This window comes from Podarcis cretensis (genome assembly GCF_951804945.1).
Source record: "Podarcis cretensis genome assembly, chromosome: 15".
Lineage (NCBI taxonomy): Eukaryota > Metazoa > Chordata > Lepidosauria > Squamata > Lacertidae > Podarcis > Podarcis cretensis.
The window spans coordinates 32,814,651-32,834,752 of NC_137185.1; the positions used below are offsets into that span (position 1 = coordinate 32,814,651).

At 39.7% G+C, this 20,102-nt stretch overlaps 1 protein-coding gene across 4 annotated transcripts in view; it reads left to right on the forward strand.

Annotated features, from left to right (window-relative positions):
• Positions 1-18,926, forward strand: part of CDON (cell adhesion associated, oncogene regulated) — a 123,479-nt gene extending 104,553 nt beyond the window's left edge. For all 4 annotated transcript variants that reach the window (XM_079954933.1, XM_079954932.1, XM_079954935.1 and 1 more), the window contains 6 exons: positions 2,447-2,569; positions 3,848-4,075; positions 4,902-5,188; positions 8,364-8,443; positions 13,970-14,223; positions 14,741-18,926. In XM_079954933.1, coding sequence (XP_079811059.1) covers positions 2,447-2,569; positions 3,848-4,075; positions 4,902-5,188; positions 8,364-8,443; positions 13,970-14,223; positions 14,741-14,904 — 1,136 coding nt within the window. In that variant the 3' untranslated portion in view covers positions 14,905-18,926. The remainder of the gene's footprint in view (positions 1-2,446; positions 2,570-3,847; positions 4,076-4,901; positions 5,189-8,363; positions 8,444-13,969; positions 14,224-14,740) is intronic.
• The last annotated feature ends 1,176 nt before the right edge of the window (positions 18,927-20,102 follow it).

Sequence of the window (20,102 nt, forward strand, 5' to 3'; positions counted from 1 at the left end):
AGATATTGGCAGGCTGTATTGTACAACAGTGCTGTTCTCTTGTCGGTTCAGTCTTTCAGTAGGGACAATAGTTGTATATGCATGTGATTCACACCTGGAGTGTGATTTTGAGGGGAAGCAGAATTACACTGGCTGACTCAAGCTCTATGCATTGACGCAAAGGTGAGAATTAGGTGTCTGTGCGTGTACATGTCTGGAGCCTTCCATGCAGTTGAGATCCGTGATTGATCAATGTTTCAGGTGGTGCCGAAGCATCTGTGCACATAAAGGCCCATTTTCACCTTTCTCGGACTGTATGTGGAGATCAGGGGAAGCACCAACTGAAACGACCCTGCTTTACTTCCACCTTTCTAAGTGGAGCAAAGAAGAGCATTGGGTTATTGTGTAAATAGCACCCCTACTTGGGTGCTGTTGAAATACAGTAGCATCTTGATACTATTCTTCCCTGTGAAGGCTGTAGCTTATAGATCTGTCTGTGTTCTAGGTGGAAGCAGTTCCAGCAGAAATAGACCAGGATGTCGACATTTAAGAAGCATTAGGCGTATCTAAACCATCTTAATTATAATATAGTGGGTTCCTCTTTATTAAAACTTGTCATAAGGGTGAGCATACAGACTGAAAGTGATTTATGAGTACGAAGAAAACACCAGGTGGTGTCTAAACGAAAAATTGACTTTCAGCCAGACACAGTAAAATCATTCTCTTAAATGAACTTGTTTGGATTAGAATTTCCAATGCTGAATATCAAAGGCCTTCTTACTTCATATATTTTCATAGTACATAAAAATTGTCTGCAGCTAGTCATGCTGTTGGTAAACTGCTTTCCTCAGGTTCTCTGGAGTATGTTCTTAGACTTAAGTATAGAATTGAGTGGCTTCAAGTCTTTTTGTGATGTCTTCACTTTTCTGCCTTTAAAAAGACACACACACCCTAAGATGGCTAGCAAAATGTTACTCCTTTTATCATATGATTTGTTGTATCAACAGAAGACCTACAGACAAAAGTACAGTTTCTCTTTCTACCAGGCTCCTATCACATGCTTTATTTTTTAAAAAGTCAAGTCTTAATAGCATGGTGGAAAGTGCCGTGGCAAAACCTCACCTAAGGTCTGTTGCACAGCTGAGTCCTTTACTCACTATCAAAACGACAAGTGATGCTCAATAATTCTCTAAAAGCAAATTTAATTTCTTACTTGAGCAGAAAAGGTAACAACAAGCAATCAGAAAAGTGATCAGAGGCTGAATCCTTATCTCTGTTTGCACACAGTTTTTATACATATAGGTTAGACTTGCAAAACTCCCAGTAATACAATCTTGCGTGTGATAGCCAGTGTGGTGTAGTGGTTAAGAGCGGTAGGCTCGTAATCTGGGGAACCGGGTTCGTGTCTCCGCTCCTCCACATGCAGCTGCTGGGTGAACTTGGGCCAGTCACACTTCTCTGAAGTCTCTCAGCCTCACTCACCTCACAGAGTGTTTGTTGTGGGGCAGGAAGGGAAAGGAGAATGTTAGCCGCTTTGAGACTCCTTAAAGGGAGTGAAAGGCGGGATATCAAATCCAAACTCTTCTTCTTCTTCATAGCGCCAGCTTAACTGCATAGACAGATGCTTCCACATTTCAGCTAGCTAGGCATTTTTTTGTTTATTCCATTTAAATGTCATGGCCTAGCATGCTTCTAAAACTTCCCTTTACACACCCTCTTGTGGTTTGCTTTTTCTCTGTTCCTCTCTTAAGCTTGCATGTCAGCATGATTACAATGAGAATACATGATTATGGTGTCAGCCTGCAACAAGATGGTGTTAGTCTTGCTTAAGCTATAACAAAGGTGGAGGTGGTTCATGTTACTCTTTGTATCATATTGTGATTAGTTGTATCAACAGCAAGACCTACAGTCAAAAGTAGTGTCTCTTTCTACCAGGCTCCTATTGCATTCTTTATTTTTATTTATTTTTTAAGTCAGATCTTAATAGCTTGGTGGAAGGTCATCAACAATGGGGTGAGATGAGTCTCTTTAAGATAGACATTCTGTGATCATAGCATGTTGTGATCCATGGCTGTCCATGCATACTGCTTTGTATTGGCCGAATTCCAAAGTTTAAAACAACCACTTTCTGCCAAATATTTCTTATTGCAGTTTTATTTGCGTGTCTGATTCAGACTTTGCCCTTAGGGTTTTATGTTAAATAGATGCTACATTCCATCTTTGAGACAAACATGTTCAGGAAGGTTGTAGACATTTTATTAGTAGTAAATTACATTCTTCTTATATGCATATTTGTGTATGTAAGACTGATTTTGGCCTGCTATCTTAGCTCTTAATTGCAATGGGTCTTTTATTTTTTACCTGTTGTCCTCAAATTGGAAGGACAGTTCCTACATTTTTTAGCTCAGTTTATATTTTCCAAATTGTGAAACAAACATGCTACATGTCTATATGTTTTTCTTTCTAGGCACAAAGCAGTGGCACTTGATAAGTCACCTGCAACCTGAAACATCTTATGATATTAAAATGCAGTGCTACAATGAAGGAGGTGAAAGTGACTACAGCAATGTGATGATCTGTGAGACCAAAGGTGAGAAGGAGCTGTTATTTTTCTTCTGTCACTAAACCAATAGCCATATATTTGCTGTTCCCTAATCTTCATACTTGGGACGCGGGTAGCACTGTGGTCCAAACCACAGAGCCTAGGGCTTGCCAATCAGAAGGTCAGCAGTTCGAATCCCTGCAATGGAATAAGCTCCCATTGTTTGGTTCCAGCTCCTCCTCACCTAGCAGTTCGAAAACACGTCAACGTGCAAGTAGATAAATAGGTACCGCTCCGGCAGGAAGGTAAATGGCGTTTCCATGCGCTGCTCTGGTTGACCAGAAGCAGCTTAGTTATGCTGGCCTCATGACCCGGAAGCTGTCTGCGTACAAACGCTGGCTCCCTCAGCCTATAGAGTGAGATGAGCGTGCAACCCCAGAGTCGTCCACGACTGGACCTAACGGTCAGGGGTACCTTTACCTTTACCTTTAATCTTCATACTTATGTAAGAATTCATTTCTTTTCAAATATTTTTCACAATATTTCAGATGTTTTAGTTAGTTTCTTGACTTCATGAAAATAAATATTCCATTTCAGCACACTATATGTAATACAGTATGGGCTTTTAGAAATCACATTCTACCATCAAAACCAAACCTCAGTGCTTGAGAGAACTTCTAATTTAATGCATAAAACTGTGCTATCTTCCCATACTTTATCTCAAGCTAATGCTCTTGCTTGTTATTGCTGTAAACAAAAAGATGGCTTCAGTTTCTGGGTTCAGAGAGACACATAGGAATGATCATCAGCTACCCAATACCCTTGTTCAATAAACAATTTATTTCTTTTAAAGCAAACTATGTTTGAAACTATGATCAGTTTTAAAATATAAAATTTTGGAATACTAGTAAGGGTAGAAGAAGGATCTTTAATAAATTTTATGCACACCTGTCCCAGAATATATTGGTATGTGTTCATACCAATATCATAAGCATTGATATTTGACAACAAAAATGGGCCCATTATCTTTTTTTGTCAACTACTTTACACGCCCTTTACATTCTGGAAATGTTCATTATTCCGATGTGTGAAAGTGTGAAAGAAGCTAAAGCAGTGACACATGTGTGGACTTGAGGGTAAACAAATTCCAAAACAAATATATATTATCAAGTAACTTATGATAAAAAATGTTCTACCATCATATTTTATGCCATTTTGGATTGCAGTAGTTGCAGCTCTTGATTAACTTATAGAATTAATAACACTTCTGTAGACTTGCTATTTTAAATGTGTGTTTTATTGTATACTCTCCTCTCTCCACATTAGTGAAGCGCACACCTGGAGCATCAGAATACCCAGTGAAGGACCTTAGCACACCACCAAATTCTCCTGATCGTGGAGTTGGGAGTAATGCTGGTCAACCAAATGGTCCCGTCCGAAGCAGTGACATGTTATACCTGATTGTGGGCTGTGTCCTTGGAGTGATGGTGCTTATTCTGATAGCCTTCATTGCTATGTGCTTGTGGAAGAATCGCCAGCAAATTGCCATGCAGAGTAGGTTAATTCTAATATTTTTCATGTCCTCTGCTGGACCAAACCTAATGAAACAATATTGTTGCCATGTAACCTAACACCACAGCATTTATTGTGAATTTCAGTTGCTGTTATGATCACCACTGAATAACAGAGGGGAACAAATATGAAAAAGTGCTTTATTCTTCTTATGAAACATAGAGATTAGAGCCTAACTCCGTGCCTTCACTTTCCATTCCAACTTAGCAATAGAAATGTATTCTAGGAGAATTTTATATTTTCACTTTCAGAGGATATTGGTAGATATAGTTAATGGCCAACGTACATAGTTACAGTCTTCTTTGAAATCTGCTGGGAAAGGGAGATGCTTCCTGTTCCTACATTTTTTGTATTCTAAATGTTCATAAGGTATAGCAATTGTGTCTTGGTCTGGGGGAAATGTGGGATATAAATAAATATAATAATAGCAGTTTTACTTGGCTCTTATAACTATAGATCTGACAGAACAATCTATATTGCATTGTTAAGAATAGTGCTGGTGCAATAAAATAAGTGTCTTTATGCCACAAAAGCTGTCAGATTCCCCAAACAGTGATAAATATGCAAAACATGTAATCTGTGTTAGCCCCTTAATTATCAGTGGTGGTAATCTGCTATCTGAACTCTGTTAGTCAGATTGTAACATGTTTTACAATCTGCAAAGGGCTTAAGGCATTGTAGTGCTAGGGGTGTAAACTCTACCATGAACAGCCAGCTGTAAAACGTTTTCATCTGTAACCTTTTCAGATAAAAAACATGTTGAAGAGTTGAAGTGTTAAGCATTTTCTCCCAATCCTCACTCTTGCAGAGTATGATCCTCCTGGTTACCTTTACCAACGTGCTGATATCAATGGGCAAATGGTTGAGTACACAACATTACCAGGCACAAGTCGTATCAATGGCAGCATACATGGAAACTTTATCAGTAATGGAAACCATAATAATGGTTGCCTTCACCTCCATCACAAGGTTCCTAATGGAACAAATGGAATCATGAATGGTGCTGTAAATGGAGGAACTGTTGTTTATCCAAGGCACACTAATTCCCTGTCCAGAGCACGTATGGAATATGAACACACCCACCACCTCGGAAATGTAAGTAAGCCCTAGATGTTGGAGGTCTGTTTCTTGAACATAATACGAAATGAAATCTTAGGAAATTGAAAGCATTCAGCACTTAACAAAAATATGTTGAAAATTCCACAACATGGCATGCTTTTTGAAGCTTAACTTGCTGGAAGTAACCTCATAGAGGTATGTTACATTAAAATTAATCATTTCAGACCCCTACAAGAGAACTGCACATGTATTTCAAATGACATCTCCATACATCTCAGTTAATTTTATATTTTGAATCTGAATATATGGATTTGTTTGTAAACTCTATCCCCACCCAACCCCCTTTTTTTACATAACTCATGAGCTTTTACTGCACTGTTAGGGGTTAGAATCTTCATTTTTAAACAGCATTTTTAACACCCAATATTAATGTTTTGCTAACCTGGTGATTACAGAGAGGCTCAAAAAGGTTGGCTAAAAGATCAAGCATAGCAAATATGCTGTCTTTCAGTTCTCATCATTTCTTGTGACTCTGCCAAGTTTTTCAGAATAAAGATGTTATGCATGCATGTGTGAACCTGATGGGATGAACAAACACCATTGAAAAGTTTTGCGTTAGACTTGGTTGAAGAAAGTTGTGCTTTTAGTGATCTATTTTTATATTATATATGTGCATGTCATCAATGGTGATTTTTTATGTGTGAACCAGCATATAGATAGATAGAGGTAACTTGCATAAGTGTAGTTTCTCATGTACTATTCTGCTTTGTTGTTGTTTTTTGTTCTTGAAGGCTGTCAGCCCAACTTTGATGAAGGTGCTTGGGTGGAATTATTCCTCAGGCATTCTCAGTTTAGCTCTATGTCACAGTAATAATGGCAGTTACACATTGGATACCCTTCCACTCACTTACATTGCTTGGAGATTTTTGTGATCTTATTGGAGACTTCTCACATTCTTCCATTAATTGTGCCAGAACCTTTAGCTTTATGACCAGGCTGTTCCTACAGCCCCATTTCAGGTTTAACTTTTAAGCAGGGCTCTTTATTACATTACAGTGTGCCAAAACTTTAGGTTAATAAATCAAGAAATCCCTCCTCCTGGTCCTGCTCTGACACACCATAAGTCTATCTGCATTCTGAATGTTTGAGACTTCGGTTGAAATTATTAAGAATGATTGTGATTCGGCCCCTGTATTATGAAAAAATATTCATTTGTTTCCCTAAGGAATTATCTAAATAGCTAATCTTTTTTTTAACACTGGTCCTGCTCAAAACTGTTTGAATATTTTATGGGGAAACAAATAATGTGTTCAATTTTTGTTGAGTAAGTATACTTCTGAGGGTGGTGGGGAATATAGGACTAGTGTTTGTTTTTGGTAACTGAACACAAGAGCTTCATTTTAGGGAGAAACAGATTGCTGCTCAAGCAAGAGTTGCCACTTCAGATAACCTTGCCTTATCTTATTTCTTTTTGCAGCACTCTTAAACTCATAAGTTCTCGTTCTTTTTAAAAGCCAACCCAAACACTGATTTTACAAGTATCAAAACATGATTCTATAAGCATTCTGTAAGTGATGGATATATCCAGACTATGTGAACCTAAACAGAACAATTGTCTATTGTCTGTATAGGGGTATTCCAGGGACACAAACCTAAAACAGGTGTTAACCAGTTTTTCTTTTAGATGCTTGTCTAAGGCCTGATTCTCACTTTGACATTTACATTCTGAATAAAAATACAGTAATACCTCGGGTTACAGGCGCTTCAGGTTGCGCACCGCGCCAAACCTGGAAGTACCGGAACGGGTTACTTCCGGGTTTCGGCGCATGTGCAGAAGCACTAAATCACACTCTGTGCATTCACATAAGTGCCAAAACGCAACCTCCTCATGCGCAGATGTGACGCTGCGGGTTGCAAACGTGCCTCCCACACGGATCACGTTCACAACCCGAGTATACACTGTAGTACCTTTTAAACTAAATATGAAATCTGTAGTTCAGCATGCATGCCTATAAAATAATCCAAAGCAAAGGTCTTTTCTTTTCTTTTCTTTTCTTTTCTTTTCTTTTCTTTTCTTTTCTTATTCACTGGTTTTGTTTATTTCAAAGGGCTGCATACTAACATTTAGAGAGAGACACTCTTCAACTTAATGAGAACCATGTGTCTGTTGTACTTGCCCCATCCATAATATCAAAGTGAGAATCCGCCTATAATATTCTAATTTGTCCTCTTCATCTTGAAACAACACACCAGGGCTAAATTGGAGTATGAAATTGGAATTTTGTGTGGCTATATAGTACGTTCTTTTAATGCCCTCTGACCCACACACAGAACTATGGTTCTCATGATTTACTAGTGAGCAAATTTATTGCGTTGAGAAAATGTGGCAACTTAGAACTAGTATACAGGAGCAGTTTTGCTTTGGATGTCTTCATGGTCAAATATTGGACAGAAAGATTTGTTCAGTAGAGTTTGAGTCTTGGATGTAAAATGGTCTTTTACAGTCTTGAGTAGTTAAATAAGGATTTTTATTGCCACCTGTACTACCTCATTTTCAAATATTCCTCAAACCTGCATCTCCCTTGCATTCAGCAGTGAGGTATGTGTTAATCTTAGCATTTTTATTTGTAAAGGATTCTGCAGCCAAAACCAACAATTCAAAATCCCTCTCACCCCCAAACCCCAAATCACTCTTGGCTGGTGAATTATTGCATCTGTGAAAATAAAGAACATTTCAAAACTGAGTTTGGTGAAGCAAGCTGATCTAATCAGATTAATTCCAAGAAAATCAGTCAGATGTATTCATCATACTAGCCACATGTATATCTTGTCTCCACAAGCAGACAAAAGTCTGTATTGGAAAGGAAGTTACTTTCATGTCTCATCTCTGTGTGAAGCATTTTCAGTTTTGTCAAATTTGAGTTGGGCAATACAGGCTGAAAATAGAGCCAAGGAAATTACAACATACATGGGCAAACTACAGCTGTTAGTTTTTGCTGTAGCATACATGCTGAAAGTTAGGCTTTGCAAAACAAATTTTGCAAAACAAATTTTGCAATACTGTGTGCTCTGTCTTTTTGATGAATGCCAAACTTCATTACAAATTAGAATAGAATCTGTTGTTGTTAATTGTAACAGATGGCATGCTTAAGGGCTTGTATTTATTCTGATTTGTTATTCTCTCCCCTCCCCAAACCCCCAATTTATCTAGGGTGGTGGTGTATACACAGCTATGCCTCAGACAGACCCTTCAGAATGCGCGAACTGCCGGAACTGCCGGAACAATAACAGGTAGTAAACCGGGGAAGAGCGAATAAAGTGAGCTTTGGGATTGCGTCTGCTCCAGTTGCTTACTACACCTATGCTTTTTAGGGGCTTTCAAGTGGAGGTTGCTTTTTATCCCTGGTTTTCGCATAAAGACTATGCAAGATTTCTTTATAAAAGCTGTTACGTTTTATGGAAATGTACATCCTAAGAGGTTGGCACTTTAACAGCAGCTTCCTGGGATTTCTCGGATACTTTGAGTCCAGAAACAGGTACCATAGCAGCTGGTGATGCTGCCTCAGGATAAAAATAATCTAATCTTGTGTTCTGTTACCTTGCCATTGCAAATGAATGGGTGAGCTTACAAATCTTCTAGGTTTATTGTGGTTATTATACCACTGTGATTTCAACATGGGTGTCTCAAACATCCCAAACAAGGGATGAATATCATCACCCAGAGGAACTTCTCTCTGGATCCTCATAGCTTAGTTTGTAAGCTAAGCTTCCAAGAAGCATAGTTCTTTTGCCATCCATTCTCTTTTATCTTTCCCATCTACCAGCACCTTCCAGTCTTTTCCCAACTGGAACATCTTTGAGTAGCTTGTTCCCTCTATGATAGTGCATTGGTATATGATAGACCAGCAGGTGCACTCTGTTTTCTTCCTTTTATATTGAATTATTACTATGAAGAGGCCCCCAAAATAAGGCAAAAGTCCCCAAGCTCTGTACAGCAAAACAGAACAAACACAAGAAATGAGGATTATCTGCTCAATTTGTATGTTCCAGTTGCAAAATGGGAGTACTGGATTGGCAGTTTTGAAGTAAGGAAGGTGTTTTAACAGACTTCTTATCCTTGTAGTGAGGATGGGGCATGCAGTTAGGTAATGAGCTGAGTACCTCCAAAAATACAGGATCTGCATTTTGCCACAAAGTATCTCCGAACCCTTCTCCTGAGACTTCAGATCAATGGCAGGCTAAACACCACACCCAAAAATGTAGAATCTAGCAAGAGAATTTCCAGTTTCTTCAGATGCACATATGTCATTTCACATAACGTTTATAAGAGTCAACAGGAGAAATGAAGCTGTCCAAGAACCAGCCACAAGGTTGGGTGTGGCTCCCTGCTTAGCACTGGACACATTTGGCTGCTTTTAGAGTCCTTAAAACAGTTCCATCTTCAAATGTATAGTATCTAGTTGCCACAAAGGCCATCCATCGACACAGAAAAATGCTCTTAGGAAGCACAATGTCAGAAAAGAACAGCTGTTACAAGCTCATCATTTTTAGGCTGAAAGTTTCATGCTGCAACAGACTATTTCATTATTCTAAAAGAAGCTAACTGCATGTGCACATCAAGAGAAACTGGGTGATAGAACTAGTAATAAAGATAATCCAAGCAGAGGTTATATGGGGTATATTATCATCATTGTTAGATGTTTCCACTTTACTCTTTTGTAAAAGGTGCCAATCCCCCCCCCCCCAAGTTTCTTAAATGACCACAGCAATAACTAGTTGGCGAATCAGAGCGCCATGTATGCTGCCAAACATCTCTGCACATGCACCTGAATTCTTTGGCTTTCTCATTTCAACTGCAACTCCCTTAGGTGCACCAGAGGCTGCACTAGTGAGACTATCACATTTCAAGAGTAACTCTTTGGGGTCCATGGTGGCAGGAGTGAGAAGTCGCAGCTTGTTCAGTCAACATCTCTTTAGTCTTACCCTTGATTTTTGCAACTTTCCATTAGCAAACATTGCACACCGTAGTCAGCGAGAAACCACTGACTGTCTGCAGGGGACACGTGGAATGCCCTGGTTGATTACTAGGGTTAATTTGGTCTTATTTTGCACACAGCTGACCCTTTTGGGCCCTTAGATCAAACAAACTCAACATTTGAGGATCAATGCTAATGTTTTCCTGGTCAGACTGTTTTAAATACACCTGGGGTAATAGTTCTCTTTTACAGAAGATAAAAAGCACTCCTTGTGTCGGGTGTATATTTTGAGCTTAGTGGTTTGTGGAGTAAGGGGAAAACCCTCATGCAAACATTTTTACGTTTGTTCATTCCAGAATATAGCCAGTTTCTTGCCCTTCAGTGTAAAACAAGCGGAAATTAAATGGCTTAGTCAGGAGCCATTCTTAATTCCTTTGCTGTCAACTTAAGTAAGCACAGTTTCTAAAATAGATGATTGTACCGTAGAACTGTGTAGCAGTTCTGTGGTGTCAGTTTTTCTTAGTATTGAGTGCGGTGCAGTCATCCCAGTCTTCTCTAATCAAAGACTTGATGTAACTATGATCCCAGGATTGCACAATCTCTACTTACAGTTGTCTGTGTTTTGAGTCAGTCGCGTATTTATGTGTTTATTACTTTAGATACACAAAGCAAATAATGTTTTTTTAAAAGAAAAAGTTATCCCCCAGCATTCAAGCCATTCATTGCTCAGGTAGGGCTGAGGTTGCAATTGTTTTGATATGCGCATTTAAATATACATTTGGAAACCAGCACTTTGACTATACTATTGGAAGAGCAAATGCTCCTAAACAGAGGTTCTTAGTTGTTGCCTTACAGATGTGGAACTCCCTTCTAGATTTCCATTAAAGTCTCAGCCTGGATACCTTCCAGAAGTATTTTTAGGCTAGGTTTACACGTGCAGCAGAATTTATAAAAACTCCTAACCCACAAGGCATCTCACAACTGTAAATCAAAACATAACAACTTACCAATAATAGAACTGTTAAAAATATACAGCAACAGGTTTGAATGTGGCAGAAGAAAGTCTTTTCAATTCACATACCGTATTTTTCGTCCCATAAAAAAGGTAAAGGTACCCCTGCCCGTACGGGCCAGTCTTGACAGACTCTGGGGTTGTGCGCCCATCTCACTCAAGAGGCCGGGGGCCAGCGCTGTCCGGAGACACTTCCGGGTCACGTGGCCAGCGTGACATCGCTGCTCTGGCGAGCCAGAGCCGCACACGGAAACGCCGTTTACCTTCCCGCTGGTAAGCGGTCCCTATTTATCTACTTGCACCCGGAGGTGCTTTCGAACTGCTAGGTTTATAGGACGCACCTAATTTTGGGGGGGGGAAATAAAGGGGGAAAAAATTCCCTTTATTTCCCCCAAAAAAACCAGGTCGGGGAACAGTGGGATGGCAGTGCTGCGCCTCCCCGCTGTGCCCCGAGCTTGTGGGGCTGGCCAATATATGCCCAGCGCGCGGGGCGCTCTGCTTCAGGGCACCCCGCGTGCCGGGCAGCAGGCTGCTATCCGCAGCGTGGAGAGCCCCACAGGAACTCCCGCAGTGCTCCCCACGCTGCGGATGTTTGCCCGGCGCGCGGGGCGCACTGCTTCAGGGTATTTTGCGCGCCGGGCGGCAGGCTGCTATCCGCAGCGTGGGGAGCCCTGCGGGAACTCCCGCAGAGCTCCCCACGCTGTGGATGTCTGCCCGGCGCACAGGGCGCTCTGCTTTAGGGCATCCCGCGCGCCGGGCGGCAGGCTGCTATCCGCAGCCTGGGGAGCCCTGCGGGAACTCCCGCAGGCTTCCCAGGCTTGCAGATAGCTTCCTGAAGCCTGGAGAGCGAAAGGGGTCGGTGCGCACCGACCCCTCTCGCTCTCCAAGCTTCAGCGAAAGCCTGTATTCGCCCCATAGGACGCACACAGATTTCCCCTTCATTTTTGGACGGGAAAAAGTGCGTCCTATAGGGCAAAAAATACGGTAAATGGCATTAAAGAAGGGACCAGTTGACTCCCAAAGACCATTCCAGAGGCATAGATGCTGGCTGGTAACTTGTGCAAGCAGCAGCTAGTTCCTTGTCTTGGCAGAAAATACAGATATGGAAAAAGGGCAATAGCACTCCTGCTAAGGTCTTGAATATCCGTTTGTTCAAGTGCATAGGTTCTCACATGACGCAGAAAGATATATGCTGCTCTGTGCTACATTGTCTAGACACTCTTCCACTATGTACAGGGTTAAGGGACCCTGAAAGTTTTTTTAAAAAATTAAGAGGATGGCTTGTTAACTTGAGACACATTTTAAATATCCTGCAAATAAGAATCTTGCAGCTTGTGTTGTATTTGTCCATATGAGTGTTCCATTTGTGAAATGAATCTTATCTCTCTCCATTCACATTCCTCCTCTGAATCCACCTCTTCTGTGAATCCTGTGCCTTAACTTCTTAATCTTGATCACAAGCCAAAACACAGTCTCTGTGTATTTCCATCTGCTCACATTCATCCCCTTTAGCCTTCTCCTAGCTCTGTTGTCTCTCATCATGACAAAATTTAGATTGTAAGCTACTTGCAGCAGGGCGACTTTTTGGTTGCTTCTGTAAAGTGCAAAGCACGTCGTTGGCACTGTATAAATAACAAAGCATTTATAATTATGATTCTGCTTCTGTGGCTAAAGAAAGTTCCACATAATAAGCTTTCTGTCTGTAAAGCTAAATATTATGTAGCTTTAGGATGTATTTTGACAGCCATTGTGAATAAGTGGTGTGGTTGCCAAGGAATAATTTAAGACAGAGCTTCATGTTAATCATCTTCTTCCTAGGAGATAATTATGGAGAGCTAGCAAACCATAGTCAATGAAAAGTGAATGAATTCAAAGAATGTATATGCCAGTAGTTCCTCTACTTGGTGGAAGAATGCTTTCTATGTTTTATTTCAAGTTCTCATAAAAAACCCTGTAACAAGAAAAGGTTTAATTTAAATCACTGTAAACATGTATATATATGAGAGGATGAAGTGCAGTGTCAAAATATTTTTGCTACTTCTATCATAGTTTTGGAGAATATTCTTAATTGTTCACATGCTTTGTGTCCCAGATTTTCAGTTCATATGCCTGTCCTAAATAGATATGGGTGTGCTTTGGTTTCTCAGTTGTTTAGTTACAAATAATATAGTTAAGTACTTGTTAGCATATATCATGAAAGTTGAAAAAGCAAGTTGATAACCACCTCAGTGTCCTTAGAAGCTGGTTCTCCAGCTGCAAACATTTATAGCACTGGCAGTTTCCCAACACTTTGGATTAGCTCTGGGCATGTCTACAAAGGATTTTAGATGTAAGATGCCTTTTTGTTGTTGTTCAAAGGCTAAGTAGATTCCGCTATAAGGAATTGACTTCCTTCCCTGCTTGACTAGTCTTTCACAATCCAGAATGAGAGAGAATTATCAAAGATTCTTTCTGGGAAGGCTTAGAAAGCATGTTCTCACTTTCTAAGTTTACAATGCTGAAGAATCCAATATTGAATGTAATCACTCTATCAGCAGCACTTTAACAGAGGTCAGGTTACCAATTGAAAGAGCAAATTGATATTGAAGTTCTTTTTCTTATATTTCAAAAAAAAAAATAAAAAAATACCCCATTTAAAAATGTGTAAGAGAGCACTTAGTGGGAGCTGTCTTTTTTTAAAAAAAATTTAAAACCCCTCTATTTTGTACAACTGCGTAATGAAACATTGTTTATTTCATTTATGAATCACTCTATAAGGTGCATCACAAAGTGATTTACAGTATACTTTATAGTGAGCCATTTTCCATGAACGTGTTTGAATTTTTCTAGGTGCTTCACTAAAACCAGTGGCACTTTTGGAAGCAACCCTGCAGCTGTGATGCCCGTCGTAGCACCTTATCAGCAGAACAGTTTAGAAATGAAACCTTTGAATCATATGATGGTTGCGATGTGCTTAGCATCCACAACCCCTGGATGCAACGCTGAGGCAGAGGAAGACGGCAAGGAGAAAGTGGATCCCCCCTCTCCTCGGGACTCCTGTGACCAAGAAAATGTGAATCCTCTCAGTACAGATTGTATAGAAGGTACGCCAGCATTTTGGGAATTGTGGAAATATATAGCTGCCTCCGAGGCAGTTGCTTTTTATTTATAATCAGAGCAATTTAACACAGAAACCAAACTCAGACTGAGATTAAATACTTAAGCTTCTTGTGGTTCCGTGTGCATGTTATGGAATTTGGTGCTGTGGTGCTTAAACTGCGGGCTTCTTTTTCTTTTTAAAAAATGGATTTCATCCAGTACTCTCCTTGGATTATTTGTGGTGACTAAATTGTTTTAAACACTGTGCTAATTTATTTAAATCTCTGCCAAGACCACCTTCGGCTGTGATCTTGTGTTTCAGCAACTAAGATTAATCAAACTAGCTACTTAGGATAGAAGAGCTGCAGGACAGCGGGGGAGGGAGGAATGTTGATGATTCATCAAATAGTAGTCTTGTTTCCCAGCCTGTTGGAGCTTGTATGAAGCCTCTTGATAAATTTGATGGTTGTTGAAGTTGCTAATAGACAACTAGATGATAATAGCTGCGTTTTTAATTTGCAGATCACAGTGCACATTTGGAAACATCAGATCACATGTTGAGCTGGAGCCCCCTTATTCTCCAGCCTCTTTCAAAAGACTGTAATGAAAAGACAGAAAGGATTTCAAATGGCATTACGTTGGACGGTTTGGGGAGTCTTCGACAGCTCCAAGTACAAGAGACTTAAGGAACTGACCTCCTTCCCCTCCCCACTTAAAGCCAGTAACTGCACAGCAAAGTCGCTGAAAGAGACTTACAACAGGATGTTAATTATAAAAGATGCTATTTATTTTTTTGTGTAGTGTCCTATGAATGTATGTTTTTAAGAAAGCCTTTTGCCTTTTCATTTTATTTATGTCTTGAGAAATTCCTTCCCAGCACGACACCATTGTGACTATCTGAAGGTATGTTGTCATTACAGGAAACATACTAAAATGTTTTCCACGGACATTGGAAGAATACAGCTTCATTATAGTGCAAACATTTAGGAGAAGTACTTATTGGATTGGTTCAGATCCAAGTCTATCTTCGGTTTATAATTTACAATTTGGTTATATAACTCCACAGGATGGTTCAGTGCAAATGAAAACAGAATGAACTTTTGGCTATGGAAATTTAAATTGTTACAGCATATTAATGAACTGTTGCCACCTAATTCTAAACACCCTAAAGTGGAAAAAACATGGAACTTTCAATGGAAGTTAGTGCTAGCGAAAACTTGTTGGAAAATGGCAGGACTGAAGAGAGGCTCATTTAAGTGAATGTAGTAGTTGAGGTGTGAAGTTCTTGCCATACTCGTTCCAGATAGTGAAAGGCACAACATGGGCAACAATTAATGGTTGGCAGACACATATGTAACCCTTACTGCTGGGTAGAAGAGTTGAGCATGGGTATTTTGCACCGGCACCCCCTATTGCCATTCTAAAGCGTTTTGATTTGTTTCCTGATGTTCCTGTTATGTGTCCTGTGCATCAAGGAGAATGTACAAGGGCACTACTTGAGTTAGGTGAGCTTTTTGAAAGGCTTTGTAGAATGCTTGGGTTAAAAAAAGCAAAGGGAGAATTTGATGTCAGTGATTTAGGAAAGCAATCAAAATTGTTCTGAATTGGAAATGGCTCCCTCCTATCTCCCCCCCCCCCAAAAAAAAGTGTGTTTCTGGAGTTTGCTTTAAGGGTAAATAAGTTCATACACAGTTCACATTAAGAAAAACAGCTAAGAGGGGGAAACACCAGGAGGGAAATGGCCAGAATGGAGGAAGTTGAGAAGAGTTGTCCTGGTTAATCCACAGTTAGAACCTTTATAATTATTCACTTTCACAAGATGGAGCAGTATTGAGGGAGATTTGGGGACAAAAGTGCTAGTTGTTGGTAGTTAAGTTTAGCAACACATTCTATGAAATAGGTCGTACAAACTCACCCTTTGCCAGAAGTTGGTCCAGTAAAGGGTTCTGCTTAGGCTGCTTTATAAATACACTGGAGCATTACACAATCAAGCTTAGAATGTAAGGCCTCTAGAACATTTTGTTCATTTGGTTTAGGCACCAGCTTTAGACTCAAGTCCTTTGTCTTACACCTTCCCAGCGTTGCCAACTTGAATAAACTATTTTGGGGGGGGGGTGAGGAGCTTCCCAATAATTACCATGATTATTCTGTGTATCTTCATGGAACTTGGATAATAGGTGTAAAATCAGGGCAGTCGGGGCTGGGGGTGATGCAGAATGCTTAACACCCTTGTTTCACTTCTTTTGGAGTACAAAATAGCTGTGTCTCCCTGCAGCGCCCAACACTATTCAATGGTTGTGTCAGACTTGCAGCCAAGTTGTACAACACCTGTATATGTGCCTGTGCTTCAGAAATAGCTGAGGGCACAATGTGGATGTCACAAGGCTAGCTGCATATTTCCACCTTCTCCCAGTTTTAACCAGCACAAATAAAACAAACTTACACTTGTAAAACAGCTCCACAAATTGGAGGCACATAACTCTATATTTGCAGTTGCCTCGTGGCAATATGAATTCATTTTCCTAGCTAGATCCAGGAACTAGAAACACCCCGTTTGAAGAAGGAGTGAGGGGGGAATAGAGGAAAGGCCAAATATACTGAATAGTAATTGCAAGCCCCTTACAGAAGAGCAGAGGTGCTCATAGGTGCAATGTACCATACTGAGTAACATTTGTGTGTGTATTTTGTGTGTGTGTGCGCGCGCGATAAAAACAAGCTTTGTATTTTTATATCTGTTGCAGCAATTGTCAAATGCTGTGTGTGTATATAGTGTGTGATTATTTTATATAATATATTATGTATATTATATAATATTATAAATAAGGCTCCCTAATGAGAATTTGCAGTGCTTATTGGGTTACTGTGCAAGGACCCCCTTCTTTGTAGGAAATTAGAACAAGACTTGATTCAATTTATAATTAGGCCCACAGAACATCTCTGCTGCTCATCTCCAAACTAAACTAATGGCTGGACACTTCTGAGAAATTACTTTTCAAAGCCTTAGAGGGGGAGTGACAACTAGTAAATGAATGTGACCTGGTGGAAGCAAAGTCCCAGCTGGTTTGGAGACAATTATTATATATGCCTTTTCAAAAAGCAAGAATCTCAGAGTACTTTTGATGTGGGAATTTAAGGGATTCTGGCACCTTCTCTGTCATACGAGGCCACTTCAATTCAATAGAGTCCAGGCAGGTAACATGAGCCTTTCGATGTGGAACTGAGAAAGTCATACTTGGAGGCTGGGAAGAGTTTGTAATCTGTTGTAGTAGAATCTCATCAAGGACTGCTTTATTTATATTGTGTGACACTGTTTTAAGTGTTTTTTCTTTTTATTGTATTTTATTTATAAGAGTTATATATTGCCTTTATATTTTAGGGGGATTGTGAGTTTTCCCTCAATCATAGGTGTGTAATTATGAACCTTGCAAAGCATAGACAAGTGGCCAAGTTTCTCTGATCCACTTGCTCATTCAGTTCCATATTAGATTCTGACTAGTGACTCCTGGTCAGGAAACAAAGAAAATCTTGTTTTTGCATGTACTGATGGATAATAATGTGCCTTCCTACTTGGTATCCACTTAAGCTGTCACTGCCTTTTCAAATTCATTAAGCACAATAAATTTGTGGGACTTTTTAACGGCTCACAAAGCACTTTCATGAGACTTACAGAATCTTGTTTAAAATCTTTAGAATGCTAGCTTCTCAATGTTTCTAGTTCTCATGTCTTCACAGAGCTTTGGAACCAAATAAGCAAGTAGAAGTCTATAAACTTCCACATTCATTCTCATGCTTTTAGTGTTTAGCAGATTTTCCCTGAATATTTCTCATATACAAAATTCATGATCAGAATATATTACTGCCGCAAACGAAATGCTGTGTGTCTGTCATCAGTAGTTTGGCATCTGACACGTGTGCTCATGGAAAGATGCAGATTATGTTAAAGCAGAAAGAAAATGCACAATTTTGGCTTGCGATAGGTTAGATGTTCTCCTTTTGTTCATCCATAAGGTCTCTGACTCATTAGAAGGGCTTCTGACTACTTTAAAATGGCAAGAACTGATGCAGCGATATATTATTATACCACAGCTATCCATGTTTTGCATGGCACTAGCAAGTCTGTAAGTCCAAGCACAAAATTGGCAAATATGTCCCACTGAAATCTGTCGTCCTTACTTCAGTATAAGGAGCCAGTGCTGGGAAACCACTTCAGCTTTGACAAGTTTTTTTTGAACAACTTTCTTGATGGCATATGTCCTGCCTATGGAACTGAAGTGTTTCCCAACCTGGTGCCCTCTGTATGTTGCTGGATTACAATTTCCGTAATCCCGAAACATTGGTCATACTGGCTAGAGCTGATGGAGTCCCACAACTTCTTAAGGGTACCAGGTTAAGGGATACTGGTCTTCATTATAAAAGGTCTTATCCCCCTCCAATCTCTTAAAAGCAACTTGGTTAAATAAAGTATTGCTGTCTAAGCAGCAAGCGTTCTAATATTTGTAATTCTTGTTCTTTTGCAAATAAATGGTTTTAAAGATGCATGTCTTTTGTATCATATAGAAAAAAATACACTATATTTTCCTTTAAAAGTTGTAATATTCTTTTTTTTAAAAGAAAATTGTACATATGTTTAAATGATGTAGGTTTGGGCAGGATTTTCCTTGTTTTTAATATTAAAGAGAATGCTGCTGCTTTGGTGTAATAGTCACAATTGCTGTCTGGTGTTTCAGTCTCCAATGTTTAAATCTGAATTCTCCAGAATTATGGATTCCAAGTGCTATGCCAAGTAAGTTAACTGCTTAACGCTGCTTTGTTATTGTTATTTTGGTATTACTAGTTGTACACACAACATTTCTCTCTCTCTCTCTCTCTCTCTCTCTCTCTCACACACACACACACACACACAGCTGCGCATCATAAAATGAAATGATTGGTTAGTATACTATGTGTTTACCCCGGACATATGGGGATATTTTCAGGACCTTTTCAATTGTTGTGCCCTGGTTTTGGAATGCTCTCCCCAGAAAAGTTCCTCTGGCAGCCACTCTGATAGTTTTTCTACAACAGGTGAAGTCCTTTTTTATTTCCCCAAGCATTTTTTACTGAACCCAATAGATCAATTGGGTTATTTTTATGCTGCCCTCTATAGGTTTGATGTTTTTTAGTTTATACATAAGTTTATACATACATTATTTCATGGTGTTTAAATTGGTGTTTGATAATACATTTGGAATAATCATCATCATCATCATCACAAATAATAACTAATTTCAAATCTACCATTTGGCACACACCTTATTTAAATGGTGACAATAGGCCAGCCTTCTCTGACCTGGTGCCGTTCCGAAGTATTGAACTATAACTCCAATTATTCCCTAACCATGGCTGTGCTACCTAGAGCTGATGGGAGTTATAGTCCTGAAACCTGGAGAGCACCAGGCGAGGGAAGGCTGCGCTTGAGGATTATAGTGCTTCCATGTGTTTGCCACTGCCATCCTATAACCAGCTGTTGCTACACCGCATTGGTGTTTGAAACTGCTGTGGAGGTTTCATATAAAATTTCAACCCAAGCACTTACGATGGTTGCCTTCCTCTGGGGACCAGTTTTTCCAGCAGACAGTTAGAACAGGCTTGTAATAATTGTGGAAGTGGATGCCATTTCAGGGACCAAAAGCAAACTGCACCTTTTTCACATAACGTGTATACTGCCAAGCCTTGTGTATTTTTAATATTGCCTGTTGTGGATCTGTGTTACCTGTCTAAATGGCCTTTAATGTTTGTGGCGTTTCAGTTATCTTCCACAACTGTCAACTCTGAAAAGGGCCCCCAATGAAGTTTAGAAGTGTTTTTATAAAGATGAATAAATATACATAAGAAGCCACCCTCT